At 43.2% G+C, this 14800-nt stretch overlaps 1 protein-coding gene and 1 non-coding gene across 8 annotated transcripts in view; both read right to left on the bottom strand.

Moving 5' to 3' along the window:
* PCYT1B (phosphate cytidylyltransferase 1B, choline) overlaps window positions 1-14800 on the bottom strand; it is a 140718-nt gene that overhangs the window by 100210 nt on the left and 25708 nt on the right. For 6 of the 7 annotated variants that reach the window (XM_007534283.3, XM_060182812.1, XM_060182810.1 and 3 more), the window contains one exon: window positions 712-811. In XM_007534283.3, coding sequence (XP_007534345.1) covers window positions 712-811 — 100 coding nt within the window. Of the gene's footprint in view, window positions 1-711; window positions 812-1398; window positions 1636-14800 lie in introns of those variants that run through there. The other variant, XM_060182811.1, reaches the window with a different exon arrangement.
* On the bottom strand, window positions 12315-12421 carry LOC132536000 (U6 spliceosomal RNA). The gene has a single exon (XR_009547701.1). It is a non-coding gene; the product is annotated as a U6 spliceosomal RNA (small nuclear RNA).

Genomic DNA, 14800 nt, shown 5'->3' with positions numbered 1-14800 from the left:
TCTCAGTTTCTGTCTCTATCAAAGAAAAAAGAGAAGGAGAAAAGAAAAGAATCACTGGGAGCTGTGAGTTTGCTGTGCAGGCACTGAGCTCCAGTGATAACCCTGGTGCCAATAAAAAAAAAAAGAGATTAAATCAAATTTTTAAAAAGAATGTTAATGGGTCTGGAGAGATAGCTCAGAGACCGGGCACCACTTGAGAGTGCCATGGCACCAGAGGAAATTCTGATGCTATGTTGTCTCTCCCTCTCTGTCTCTCTCTCTTCATGAAAAGAAGTGGCTTGAGTGAGGTGAAATCACGTATGTGTGAGGCCCTAATGCTGCAAAATTAGATTAAATGGAAAAGAGTGGTAATAATTATATTAACTTGTATACACCTTCATAACTTTACAAAATGTTTTGGTATTTTTAACTGAGCCAAGTTGTCCCCAAAACTTTGCAAAGCACCTATCATTGTCCTGTTGTGCACATGATGCAACAGATTCAGACCATGCCTAGTATTCGCCCAGGAGAGTACAATGAATGAATGGTGGCACGTGGCCCCTGCCAGCCCTATATTCACTGCATCTTTCACTTGGCTACTCTGACTGGTCTTGTTTAGTCATCTCAAAACTCAAGTCTCTGAAAGCTAGTACCACTCCCATAATTCTGGGCCCTCCTGCTACTTCAGATGCCCAACTGGGCCCCAGGAGAGTACAAGAAATCCAGACTCACCTGGAGTTCCTAAGCGGGCCTGGGCAATGGTCAGTCTTTCGTGGGGAGCTTGGCAGTGGCAGCTGGTCTCATCTGCAAATGGGGCAGGTGCAGTCAGGGTCTAGAAGGGAGGAAGCGAAAAGGATTATAGTCTGGCAGACGTGTCTTTGGCATTCATTTCCCCTGAGGTTGGCTACACAGGTATGATTAAGAGGAAGAATGTGACTGCAGAGTCTCTCTATGACAAATAAAATGGGGAGTAGGTGTGGAACACAGTGGTAGGTCATACACTTTGCAAATATGAGCCCCTGGATTCAATCTCCAACACCAAAAATGAATAAATTAGTTAATAGTAACAACAATAAAGGCAGACATCATCACTTAACCCCCATTTTTCTTTGACCAGTAAAAGAGTAAGAGCACTTTCAATGCCTGCAAGATGCCAGGCAGCAGATGGGGTGCTCTGGCTATGGCTTCCCTTAGGTCTCACAGCCCTCTAGGATAGCTAGATGCTGCCATCCTTCAGGAGGAGACTATCTATCTATCTATCTATCTATCTATCTATCTATCTATCTATCTCTCTTTCTCTTACAGCAGAGGAAACTGAGGCTCTCCAGGATTCAGAAACATGCTAAGTCATGCCCTTAGAAAGCCATGGTACTCAGCATTGAATATTCCACAACCCAGGAGGGCAGACTTCAGACTTACCCAAACCCTGGGGTACTCGGCTGGAAGGAATGCCATACTTAGAAGTGTGGCTCCATCTCCTGGATTTCTCACACACACACACACACACACACACACACACACACACACACACACACACACACGTCTGGCCAAGCACTGGCGTCTCTTCAGGGCCAAGGCCAGAGCTTATCTGCACACCCAGGGAGGGCCTGAAAGCAGGGCATTTCTGGCGGGCTGCGGATAACTGCTCCTCGCTCACTCCAACTGCCACCAGCGGCTGGAGGCCCCGCCCCAGGCTGCTCACTGGGGCTCTAGGGAGTGCTGGGAGATGCAGTCACTTGGAAAACTGCCCAGGAAGTGGCTCTGCATTTTTTAGTTAGCCTCTTAAAATGAGAGCCTCACCCTCTCCAGACAGAGAAAGACAAAGCCAGCAGTCTTTTTGTCCCTGGGGTAAATGCAGCCCAGTGCTGTGTGTTGGAGTCTTGGAACTAAGTCCCCACCACAGTCATCACTATATCTGTGGGATTTTTTTAAGCTGAAGTGGCCCTGTCACTACACACTCTGCTCCTATTCTTTTGCGGACTGTTCCCTTAGACACAGGTGCTCCATAATGTGGGAAGACTCCACTGAATAATCCAGACAGCTGAATAGGGGCTAGGACCCATTTTGCCATTCATTCACTCATTCACTCGCTCACGTTCAAGTCAGATGAAGGGATAATAGAAGCAAGAATAAGATGGGTCTCCAGCCTGGAAGAGCCCTGAGTACCACTCTGTATTGTCAAGAACCGACCTCTGTCCCACCCACCATTCTCCACCCTAGCACCTCCAGCCCAGAAGGCTAAAATCTGGCTCAGAATTGTTTGAAGACACCCCCACCTTGCCCTAGACTTATTTTTGCTGAGTCAGGATCTCACATGTGCCAGAATTCACCACTCCCAGGTTGCTACTGCATTCAGATAAAGAGATGGGGAGAGGCCAGGGAGACAGCAAAGCCTTTCACCCAACAGACTTTCATGCCTGTAGCTCAGTAGTCCCAGGTTCAATCTAGCATAGTAAGTCAGAGCTGAGCATGCACTGGAAGCAAGGTGGGGACTACCACCCAAGCTTTCATTGTTATGGCTCCTTCCATGGAGTGCCAGGGCTTGAACCCAAGCCACACACTTAATAGTGTCCTACCCACTGATTACTTCTCTGCCCCATTTCAGATTTTCTCTCTGAAAGAACAAGCCTGGAGGCAGATGCAGAAAACTTGAGTCCATTCTTGTTTCTTGATTCTTAGCTACATTAAGGAGACCTTGTGGGGCATAGCAGCACCTGTAATGTGACAAAGGGATGCAATGCCCCTCTCTTGCATTTACAGGTGGTGTATCCTAACTTGGCTCTTCTGGTTGATAAGATCAAATTGGGGGGAGGGAGAGTCCCTCAACAACTTTGAGTTGGGTCTTTCAAACCAGCTCCTGTTCCAGCCAACTTATTGTATCTTTCCATGTCTCCCAATTCAAATCCCAAAGGGAGTGTCAGATTGACCAAACTCCTTTGGGTGGAGAGTCTTAATGTAGTGCTGGGCCATGATACCACCACTGAGCAGCCTCACTGAGGAGAGAGAGATCAAGACCACAGCACTGCTCCACGATCCATGGAGCTCCCTTAATGCCTTCTATGGTGCTCCCATGTGATGCTAGAACTCAAACCCAGGGCTTCAAACATGGTAAGGCATATCTTCTACTAGGTGAGATCTACTTTATGAGGGAGAGAGAGAGACCAGAACAATTGTTTAGGCATATATGGTACCAAGAACCAAACCCAAGGCCTCAGTCATGTAAGTCCTCTGCTTTACCCATTGAGCCACCTCCCAGGGCTGGCTGGTGCTGAGTCAAGCACCTACCTGGGGCCCAGCAGCTGCAGCTGGTGGAAAGAAGCATGGCCAAGGAGCTTCTGGGTGGCCTAGCATAGCCCCTTTGGCAGGACTTGGTTGTGTGTGCTCTTAAAAGGAAATTGCTTAGCTGAGTTAAGTCCTAGTTTCATGTGCAAAATAGGTACCTATCTTACAGGTTGCTTTGAAAAATAATAGAATATGCAAAGTACTCAATACTGAACATATTGTGGCTGTGACTATTACTGCTATTACTATCTAGTATCCTGTATCACAATGCTATATGTCACCATACTCTATACTATGATGCAATGATAAGGTAACTCCCCGTAGAAACAATCAAACGGACACATGAATAAACGTTTAGGACAAAACGCAAATAGGTAAATGGATGGGCACATGGGAGTAGCTTATATTAAAGATTCATTAGCCTCTAATATATGTGAACAGTGAATCTTTTTCACATGACCTAAAATAAGTGAGTATTTGGAGATCTTTTATGTGCTAGTCACAGAGTGTATTAAAGAGATAAGGTGTTATTGTTTTCCAAGAAAGGTGTATTTGAGAGGGTGTGAAATCTGGGAATTAAAGCAGAGACAACAATAGTTACTGAAAGATGAAGGAAAGGTTCACATGCACAGTGCACATTTGTACTTAATTACTATGCTTTAGAGTAGGGAGGGAGAAACAAAGATGGAAGGCAGAAAGAGCTCATGCGTGTGCTGATGTGGGCATGTGTGTGTTGTGAGCACGAGGGCACCTTCAACAGCAGTTGACACGGAGAGAGAGTATTTGTCCTGTCCAAGGTAGTCGCTTAGATGGCCACAGAATGCAAAAATAAATAAGCGGCAGCCTTGCTCTCCAGATCATCATCTTCCAAAGTGAGGCACAACATCTGCTAGGTTGAAAGTCAAGCTCTGTGTTCAGGAATACCTGGATCAAAGGCCAGTTAGCATCAACCAGCACTGTGACTGGGACAACACCTCAAAACTGTTTCTTCTCGGGAGTCAGGCAGTAGCGCAGCGGGTTAAGTGCACGTGGTGTAAAGGGCAAGGACTGGTGTTAAGGATCCCAGTTTGAACCCCGGCTCCCCACCTACAGGGGAGTCATTTCACAAGCGGTGAAGCAGGTCTGCAGGTGTCTATCTTTCTCTCCCCCTGTCTTCCTCTCCTCTCTCCACTTCTCTCTGTCCTGTCCAACAATGACAACAACAATAAAACAACAAGGGCAACAAAAGGGAATAAATAAATATTTTTTAAAAACTGTTCCTTCTCTGAGTGGCTCATCTGACAGGGAATTTTTTTTTTTTTTTTTGAGAGAGAGAGAACACAGGACTAAAGCTTCCTTCAATGCAGTGGAGGCCAGGCTCAAACCTGGGCTGTATACATCGCAAAGCAGCACACTATACAAATGAATTATTTTGCCAGCCCCTGGCAAGGAATTTTAAATTCCTCGGATTCTGTATCCTCCCCCAAGGGGGAGCCAACCACCGTTAAGAGAATGGAAGGAAGCTAGCCAGAAGCTCCAGAGAGGCAGCAAGATTCAGCCCAGCCTTAGCTCCACCAGCATGAAAGGCACCTAGGCCCCCACCATTTATCAAGGTTGAGATAGTTCCAGGGACCCTATATGAGACATAAAACTATGACCCAAAGCAAAGGACTCTGGGAAGGAAAAGTAAGGGAAGGGTTGGAGAGAATGTCGGGTCCAGGCACATGATGGTGGGAAAGGACCTAAGTTAGAGGTGATAGTGTTCTGCAAACACCTAATATGGGGAGATGAAAAATTGTACCCATGTATCAAAAAATGTGCTGCAAACTATTAACACTCAATAAATAAAAAAACAGGGAGTCAGGCGGTAGCACAGCAGGTTAAGTGCACGTGGCAAAAAGCATGAGGACCAGCGTAAGGATCCTAGTTCAAGCCCCCGGCTCCCCACCTGCAGGGGGAGTCACTTCACAGGCAGTGAAGCAGGTCTATAGGTGTCAATCTTTCTTTCCCCCCTGTCTTCCCCTCCTCTCTCCATTTCTCTCTGTCCTGTCCAACAACAATGACATCAATAACAATAATAACTACAACAATATAAATAAATAAATAAAAATTAAAAAAACAGTAAATAAAACATAATAGCTAAATCTTCAAGTGCAGACTCGCCTGCTTGACTCATTTTGACCTGAGGAGACACTCAGGATTCTTAGGCAATTAGGGAGGAGGAACTTAGCTGGACTTCTCGTCAATTACAGAGGGACAAAGAATAAATCGAGGGGAAGGAAAGTATGTGGGCTTTGTTTTATTTAGCAGAAAGCAGCAAGGATATTAAAAGGCTAAGAAGCCCTGACCCCAAACCTTGCACCTCACATGTACCAGACCACAGACTTGGAATCAGACTGCAATGCAACTCCTTTCCACCTATTTTAAGGTTTCAGAACACCCAGTTATTGCATGTGAATATGTCACCTATTTGTATGGTGAGTTCTGATCATGTAAACTGGACCATAGTAACAGACCAAATAATTCATTAGAATATTGACCCCACACCTATGGACATCTAATCTTTGATAAGGGGGCCCAAAGGATTAAGTGGAAAAAGGAGGCTCTCTTCAATAAATGGTGCTGGGAAAACTGGGTTGTAACATGCAGAAGAATGAAATTAAGCCACTTTATCTCACCAGAAACAAAAATCAACTCCAAATGGATCAAAGACCTAGATGTCAGACCAGAAACAATCAAATACTTAGAGGAAAACATTGGTAAAACACTTTCCCACCTACACCTCAAGGACATCTTTGATGAATCAAACCCAATTGCAAGGAAGACTAAAGCAGAAACAAACCAATGGGACTACATCAAATTGAAAAGCTTCTGCACAGCCAAAGAAACTATTAAACAAACAGAGAGACCCCTCACAGAATGGGAGAAGATCTTCACATGCCATACATCAGACAAGAAACTAATCACCAAAATATATAAAGAGCTCAGCAAACTTAGCACCAAAAAAGCAAATGACCCCATCCAAAAATGGGCAGAGGATAGGAACAAAACATTCACTACAGAGGAGATCCAAAAGGCTAACAAACATATGAAAAACTGCTCTAGGTCACTGATTGTCAGAGAAATGCAAATTAAGACAACACTAAGATACCACCTCACTCCTGTAAGAATGGCATACATCAAAAAGGACAGCAGTAACAAATGCTGGAGACATTGTGTGGACAGAGGAAGCCTTTTACATTGCTGGTGGGAATGTAAATTGGTACAGCCTCTGTGGAGAGCAGTCTGGAAAACTCTCAGAAGGCTAGACATGGACCTTCCATATGATACAGTAATTCCTCTCCATACCCCAAGGACTCCATAACACCCAACCAAAAAGAGGTGTGTACTCCTATGTTCATAGCAGCACAATTCATAATAGCTAAAACCTGGAAGCAATCCAGGTGCCCAACAACAGATGAGTGGCTGAGAAAGCTGTGGTATATATACACAATGGAATACTATGCAGCTATCAAGAACAATGAACCCACCTTCTCTGACCCATCTTGGACAGAGCTAGAAGGAATTATGTTAAGTGAGCTAAGTCAGAAAGATAAAGATGAGTATGGGATGATCCCACTCATCAACAGAAGTTGACTAAGAAGATCTGAAAGGGAAACTAAAAGCAGGACCTGATCAAATTGTTCCAGATGCCATCAGGATGCTGGCCAGGCTTCCCTGGATTGAAGACCCCACCAATGTGTCCTGGAGCTCAGCTTCCCCAGAGACACACCCTACTAGGGAAAGAGAGGCAGACTGGGAGTATGGACCGACCAGTCAACGCCCATGTTCAGTGAGTGGGGAAGCAATTACAGAAGCCAGACCTTCTACCTTCTGCAACCCTCAATGACCCTGGGTCCATAATCCTAGAGGGATAGAGAATGGGAGAGCTATCAGGGGAAGGGGTGGGATATGGAGATTGGGTGGTGGGAATTGTGTGGAGTTGTACCCCTCCTACCCTATGATTTTGTTAATTAATCCTTTCTTAAATAAAAAAATTTTTTTTAAAAAAGAATATTGAACATTAGGGTTGATTAGAGATGCATCTGCTTAAGTGCACATGTTACAATGCACAAGGGCCCTGGTTCAAGTGCCCAGTCCCACTTGTAGGGGGAAAGCTCCATGAGCAGTGAAGCAGTGCTGCAGTGCCTTGCTCTCTCCTATCATCCCCTTCCCTCTTAATTTCTCTGTCTCTATCCAATAAATAATAAAGAAAACATTTTCAAAAGAATATTGGGTATTTCATTTACAGGTTGTATCCTAGTAGACATTGTCAAATATTACTTAAAATAAAAGTTATTGGGTACTATATAAAATATATAATGCAGAAATTACTTGACTACAAAAAAAAAGCCAGTAGAACATATCCTCATGCATTGTGCTTCACTTAACTGATAACTAGACCAGACAGAGAGCAGTAACCAGTGACCAACCAGAACTTAGCACAGCTACTAACATCTCAATTGTCTAAGCTAAATTATTTTTTTCACTGAGGTAACACTGGTTTATATCAGTATGTTTCTGTAGTGCTTTTTCATGCCTCTTCAAAAGTAAGTTGCTATGTCACCCCACACCCTCAAAGCGCTGACCCCCCCCAACACTATCTATCAGATATCCCCACTCTTTGTGCCCCACCCCTTTGGCAACCTCAGTTATGAAATCAAAACCCAACGGTTGGTTTTATCTGTTTCTCAAGCTGAACTTAGCTACAGTGTGACAATTTTGGCAGTAGGCTACAGGTCAAATCCCAGCTCCATTACTTAATATTCACTTGAATTTTTTTTTTTTTTAGAAAAACACTGGTTCTTGAACTCTCTAACCCTCAATATCCTGTCATCTACAAAAGAGAATAACAAAACAATCTACCTCGTAAAGCCACTGTGAGGGGAAAATGAAATAGCCTATATGTGATTAATGGCTTCCTTTTGTCACTCCAGAATCCACTCTCTTCCTACCCTCCTCTACTCTCCTTATCATGGCTTCCTATGGACTGTACCAACGGGTTCCCTTGCCTTCCTGCTTCCAGTTGGGCTGGGTGCATGGGAAGTATGCAGAAACATTGGAGGACAGGACAAGAGCAAGCCCAGGATACATATCTCCTGGCATCCTCTATCCTGGAAGCAGTATGGTCATTCTGCCCAGAAATCCTCAGTGCCTGTGAGGGGCCTTCTTCACAAAATACTCTATAAGGCTCCAGTAACCACACTATCCCTTGTCCCTTCATGTGTACAGTGGCAACCTCCAGTGTTTCTAGGCCTTAGGTGCCTACTGTTCTGGAGATTTCCTTCTACCCAGCCTTGGTAAATAACTCTTTTTTGAATCCTCTACCAATTTCCCCTGTAGAGTAAGTTGTCCATTCTTTACCCAGTCATGACTGATACAGTGCATGGAATGGTATGACGCCAAGCTCAATAAATGTCAGCTAGCAAATGTTGATGAGTCATGTCAGGGACACAGAGATCAATTGAAAAGTGAATTACTCGTGGTTAATGATTAATAAAGTCATAGCCATCTCAAGAATGTCCTCCAGGAGGAAAGAAAAAAAAATCTTACCCCCCCCACACACACATATAGGCCTCTTGCCTCAGGATGCACCAACAAATTTGAATTTGAATTTGAATTCTAAATCAGACCTCACAAAATCTCATTCCTCAGTCTCATGGAGGTAGGCTTTTTTCCCCCTGTCACAAAAACTATCTTTTAAGCCTGGTTTTATTTGGGATCAGGATAGTTCAGTCTTTGGAAGAGAGGGGGAAAAAGATCTTTATAACTGATTATAGACCTAATGCATGTGACAGACTGGATTTCTGGGCTGTATCACTGGTTATGTGGAATCTCAGATCAGGCAACTGGTGCAAAGCCTCAACAGTTGCCAGCAGAGAAGAGGTAAAACTGTCCTAGTCAGTACATGACTTAGCCCTAGGGAATATCCATTTTTCATTTAGCCAAGTACAGTACGCACACATTATAAATTAATGGACACCCATTAGAAATGGTGTGACACTGCTATATTACTGACAGGAAAAGATCTTTAAAATTTATTTATAAAATGGAAATATTGGGGCCAGGTGGTGGCGCACCTGGTTAAGCGCACACACTGAGGTGCACAAGGACCCAGGTTCAAGGCCCTGGTCCTCATCTACAGGGGGAAGGCTTCTTGAGTGGTGAAGCAGGGTTGCAGATGTCTCTCTGTCTCTCTACCTCTCTATCTCCCCCTCCCTTCTCAATTTCTGTCTGTTTCTATCCAGTAATAAATTAATAAAAAAATGGAAATATTGGCAAGACCATAGGATAAGAGGGGTATAATTCCCACCACCAGAGATCCATATCCCATCCCCTCCCTTGAAAGCTTTCCTATTCTTTATCCCTCTGGGAGCACGGACCCAGGATCATTATGGGGTGCAGAAAGTGGAAGGTCTGGCTTCTGTAATTGCTTCTCTGCTGAACATGGGCATTGGCAGCCTGTCTCTCTCTTTCCCTAGTGGAGCAGGGCTCTGGAGAGGTGGGGTTCCAGGACACATTGGTGAGGTCATCTGCCTTTAGGTTCCTGATTATTTAACAATTTGTTCTGCTTTATATCTTAATGCTTTTTCAGCCACCAAGTTGCAGATACTACCATGATGTTGACCTGACTTCCCAGGAAAAGATTTAAGATGGTTCACTGCATGCAAAAAGCAAGTCACAAAGCAATATGCAGGGGAGCCGGGCGGTAGCACAGCAGTTAAGCGCATGTGGCGCAAAGCACAAAGACCTGTGTAAGGATCCCGGTTCGAGCCCCGGCTCCCCACCTGCAGTGGGAGTCGCTCACAGGCGGTGAAGCAGGTCTGCAGGTGTCTATCTTTCTCTCCCCCCTTTGTCTTCCCCTCCTCTCTCCATTTCTCTCTGTCCTATCCAACAACAACGACACCAATAACAACAATAACTACAACAACAATGAAAAACAACAAGGGCAACAAAAGGGAAAATAAATAAATAAATATTTTTAAAAAAGCAATATGCATTCATGTTATATAGTATAGGATCACTTATGGTTAAAGAGAGTAATTGTATAGAAGTAGTTGAGAACTGTGCTGTCCAATATGGTAGCCATCAGTTGCATGGGGCTATTTATGTTCAAATTAGAATTACTTAAGACTCGGGAGTCGGGCTGTAGCGCAGCGGGTTAAGCGCAGGTGGCGCAAAGCATAAGGACTGGCATAGGGATCCCGGTTCGAGCCCCGGCTCCCCACCTGCAGGGGAGTCACTTCACAGGCGGTGAAGCAGGTCTGCAGGTATCTATCTTTCTCTCCTCCTCTCTGTCTTCCCCTCCTGTCTCCATTTCTCTCTGTCCTATCCAACAACGATGACAACAACAATAATAACTACAACAATAAAACAACAAGGGCAACAAAAGGGAATAAATAACATAAATAATAATAAAAAAAAGAATTACTTAAGACTCAATTTTTTTTTATTTTGTTTCTCAGTCACACTAGCCACATTGCAAGTGCTCAGTAACTACCTATGACTAGGAGCTATTGTTTTAGTGAAGATAGAAAACAGAAAAAAAGAGACAGCCCTATGGGACAGTGGTGACCTAGGAGGACATAGAACAAATTGTTAACAGTCTATCTTTGAGGTAGAAGATGGCATTGGCAAAAGAAAACAAGGTATGTTGTTTTTTTCCTTTTGTTGCCATTGTTTATCGTCATTGTTATTATTGTTATTGTTATTGCTGTCATTATTGTTGGATAGGACAGAGAGAAATGGAGAGAGGAGGGGAAGACAGAGAGGGGGAGAGAAAGATAGACACCTGCAGACCTGCTTCCCTGCCTGTGAAGCGAACCCCCTGCAGGTGGGGAGCCGGGGGCTTGAACCGGGATCCTGATGCTGGTCTATGCACTTTCCGCCATGTGTGCTTAACCCGCTGTGCCACCACTCGGCTCAAGAAAGGGATGTTTTCATTGTGCATGTGATGTATGTCTATTGTTGAATCTTCACAATGTAATGAATCTAATTTGAAATATATTTGGAGAAATAATTCCTCTCTTATGAATTCAGAGATGTAGGAAAATTAGTCAAGTATCAGATTCCTTAATGTCGGGGAGTAAACTGTCTAACAGAAAAAAAAAAAAGCAAAAAACCTATCACCTATAAACTGTCAAATGGTATTCTCTGGTATGTGAATATTTAAAACTCATTTGAGTTTTCAAGAAACAAAATAGTTTTCATGCTACCTACCTCACTATTAATTTTTCCAGCATGCAACTAACACTACTTGAGGCCTCAGGCTCCAAAGTCCCAGGTTCAGTCCCACCCCCCCATAAACCAGAGCTTAGCCATGCTCTGGTTTAAAAATAAAATAAAATGTGTAATACGTTAAATGGTGATAAATGCTATTGAAAAAAACTAAGGCAAGGCAGGGGAATATGGAATATAGGAGGAATAAGTGCAAACAGGATAGTCATGGAAATTGATGGATGTGTAAACATGTACAGTCAACTGAGCCATGTGGAGAAAGACCACTCCAGGCAGAAGAGACCTGTGCAAAGGTCCTGGGGCAGGACCTTAGCTAGCTTCCTCCAGGAACAAGAACAGTATACTAGAGAAGTGACCAAAAATGAAACAGGAGGAAATAAGGTGTGTATTTGTGTATGACACAGTCCAAAGAACTGAGGCAGAAGAAAGGGAGCAGAAGGCCCCAGTAGGATGGTTTTGAGGGACTGGGTTTAACTCTGCAAAGATGAGAGATGATGTTTCTAAGCATAGAGTGATATGATCTAACTTCATTTTAACAGGACTACCTGGCTGCTGCATTAAGAATAAATTGTTAAGGGGCAGGCAGTAGCACACCCAGTAGTATGCACATGTTACAATGCTCAAGGACCCAGGTTCAAGCCCTTGGTCCCCATTTGCAGGAGGAAAGATTCACAAGGGGTAAAGCAGTACTGCAGGCATATCTCTCTCTCTCTTCCCCTTCCTTCTCAACTTCTGTCTCTTTGTAAAATAAATAAATAAATGCATAAAATATTCTTATTGATTTAATGATTGACAAGAAAAATACGGAACACTTCACGAATGTGCATGTCATCCTTGCACAGGGGTCATGCTAATTTTCTCTGTATAATTCCAATTTTAGTATATGTGCTGCCAAAGTGAACACCATAAAATATTTTTTAAGAAGAACTTGTAAGCAGTCAAAGGCAGAAGCAAGAAACCACTAAGGTGTCTGGTATAACAATCAGGCAAGAGGATCTGGAGCTCGAGGTCAGGGTCCCAGCAGTGCAGGTGGTAAGAAATGGTCAGATTCTGGATAGAGTTTAAATAATTAAAAGCTGGAACTGATTGGGTTTAGAATATGAAACAATGAAAGGAATCACAGCTGAGAAAACAGCATAGAGATTATTAAAAAGACTTTAATGCCTGAGGCTCTGACATTCAGTTTTAATCCCTGACAACACCATAAACCAGTATTGAAAAGTACTTTAGTAAAAAATAAATAATAAATAATAAATAAATAACACTGTATCATATCATTTAGTCTTCATCTTCTTCTTTAAAAATAATGTAGGTTCGGGAGTGAGGTGGTAGCGTAGCGGGTTAAGCGCACATGGCGCAAAGCGCAAGGACCGTGAAGGATCCCGGTTCTAGCACCTGACTCCCCACCTGCAGGGGAATCCCTTCACAAGCGGTGAAAGCAGGTCTGCAGTTGTCTACCTTTCTCTCCCCCTCTCTGTCTTCCCTTCCTCTCTCCATTTCTCTCTGTCCTATCCAACAACAACGACAACAAGAATAACTACAACAATAAAACAAGGGCAACAAAAGGGAATAAATAAACAAATAAAATACTTTTGGAGGGCAGATAGCATAACGACTATGCAAACAGAGTCTCATGCCTGAGGCTCCAAAGTCCCAGGTTCAATCCCCCACACCACCATAAGCCAGAGCTGAACAGTGCTCTGGTTAAAAAATTAAAAAAAAAAAACTTTTAAAAAAAGTGTTGTATTCTTAAGAAAACAATAATAATCTAGGTTCACAACAAACCAAGTACAAGGTACAGATATTTCCCATATAAATCATTAAATGTGTTAGCTGTAAAGCAGTTGACTGAATAGATGCCTAGAAGCTGAGCAGAGGTATGAGCATATTACAAATAAATATTTGAACAACATTTAAACACATATTAGTAAATTATATTTTACAAAAGTTGTACCATTTATACTCACATTACAATGTATGAAAGCACCTATCTTGCTTCTATTTGACTGTCATTATTATCTTTGTCAATTTTATAGACCAAAAAGTGGAATCCCACTGCTTCAATTTGCATTATTTTGATTACAAGAAAGATGGAACATTTTTTTTCAAATGTTTATTAGCCATTTGTGTTTTCTTCTGAGAATAATCTGTCTTTAGCTCATTTTTCTATTGTTGAGTAATGTTTTCTAAAGTCAGTTAAAAGCAAAACAATAGGGGGTCAGGCGGTAGTGCAGCAGGTTAAGCACACTTGGCATGAAGCATAAGGACCAGCCTAAGGATCCTGGTTTGAGGCCCCGGCTCCCCACCTGCAGGGGAGCCCCCGGCTCCCCACCTGCAGGGGAGTCCCTTCACAGGCGGTGAAGCAGATCTGCAGGTGTCTATCTTTCTCTCCCCCTCTCTGTCTTCCCCTCCTCTCTCCATTTCTCTGTGTCCTATCTAACAATGAACAACATCAACAATAATAATAAACACAACAAGGCTACAACAACAAGTGCAACAAAAGGGGGGGAAATGGTCTCCAGGAGCAGTGGATTCATGGTGTAGGCACTGAGCCCCAGCAATAACCCTGGAGGCAAAAAAAAAAAAAAAAAAGCAAAACAATAGCACAGTTTAAAGTGATCTTTAATATACTTTAGTTTTTACCAGAGCACTACTCAACTCTGGCTTATTATGAAAATTCAGGGACTAAACCTGGGATCCCAGAGCCTCAAGCATGAAAGTCTGTTGCATAACCCTTATGCTATCCCCTGGTCCTTAAATATCTTTTCTTAAATGCATTTTCCAACTGCATGTAGAATTCACTCATCAGAAGTCCTGTTTTGAAACTCATATTTGAACCCCTGCATGTAAGTCAGGCTAGTAACCAATGCCCTTCTGGCAGTCATGGAGCAGAACTTTAGCTCACCCTAAGGAGACAGCCCTCTTTAAAACATGGATCACCCAGAGGCCAGGGGGAAGTGCACCTGGTTAAATGCATATGTAACAATGCGCAAGGGCCCAGGTTCAAGCCCCTGGTCTCCAACTGCAGGGGGAATACTTCATGAGTGGTGAAGCAGGGCTGCAGGTGTCTCTCTGTCTCTCTTCCTTTCTTTCCCCCCTCTCCCTCTCAATTTCTGGCTATCTCTATCCTATAAATAAAGATAATTTAAAAATTTATATTAAAAAAAGCCATGGATCACCCATAAACCAAAACCTTTCTCTCCATGAAGTCATACCCTGAACCACACAGCAGTGTATTTCAAATGTTAGAAGATACTTAATACTGTAAATATGCCACATCTCA

The sequence above is a fragment of the Erinaceus europaeus genome, chromosome X (assembly GCF_950295315.1).
Source record: "Erinaceus europaeus chromosome X, mEriEur2.1, whole genome shotgun sequence".
NCBI classification, from domain to species: domain Eukaryota; kingdom Metazoa; phylum Chordata; class Mammalia; order Eulipotyphla; family Erinaceidae; genus Erinaceus; species Erinaceus europaeus.
Note: the sequence above shows the minus strand (reverse complement) of the source record. Positions and strands in the feature narration are given on the sequence as shown.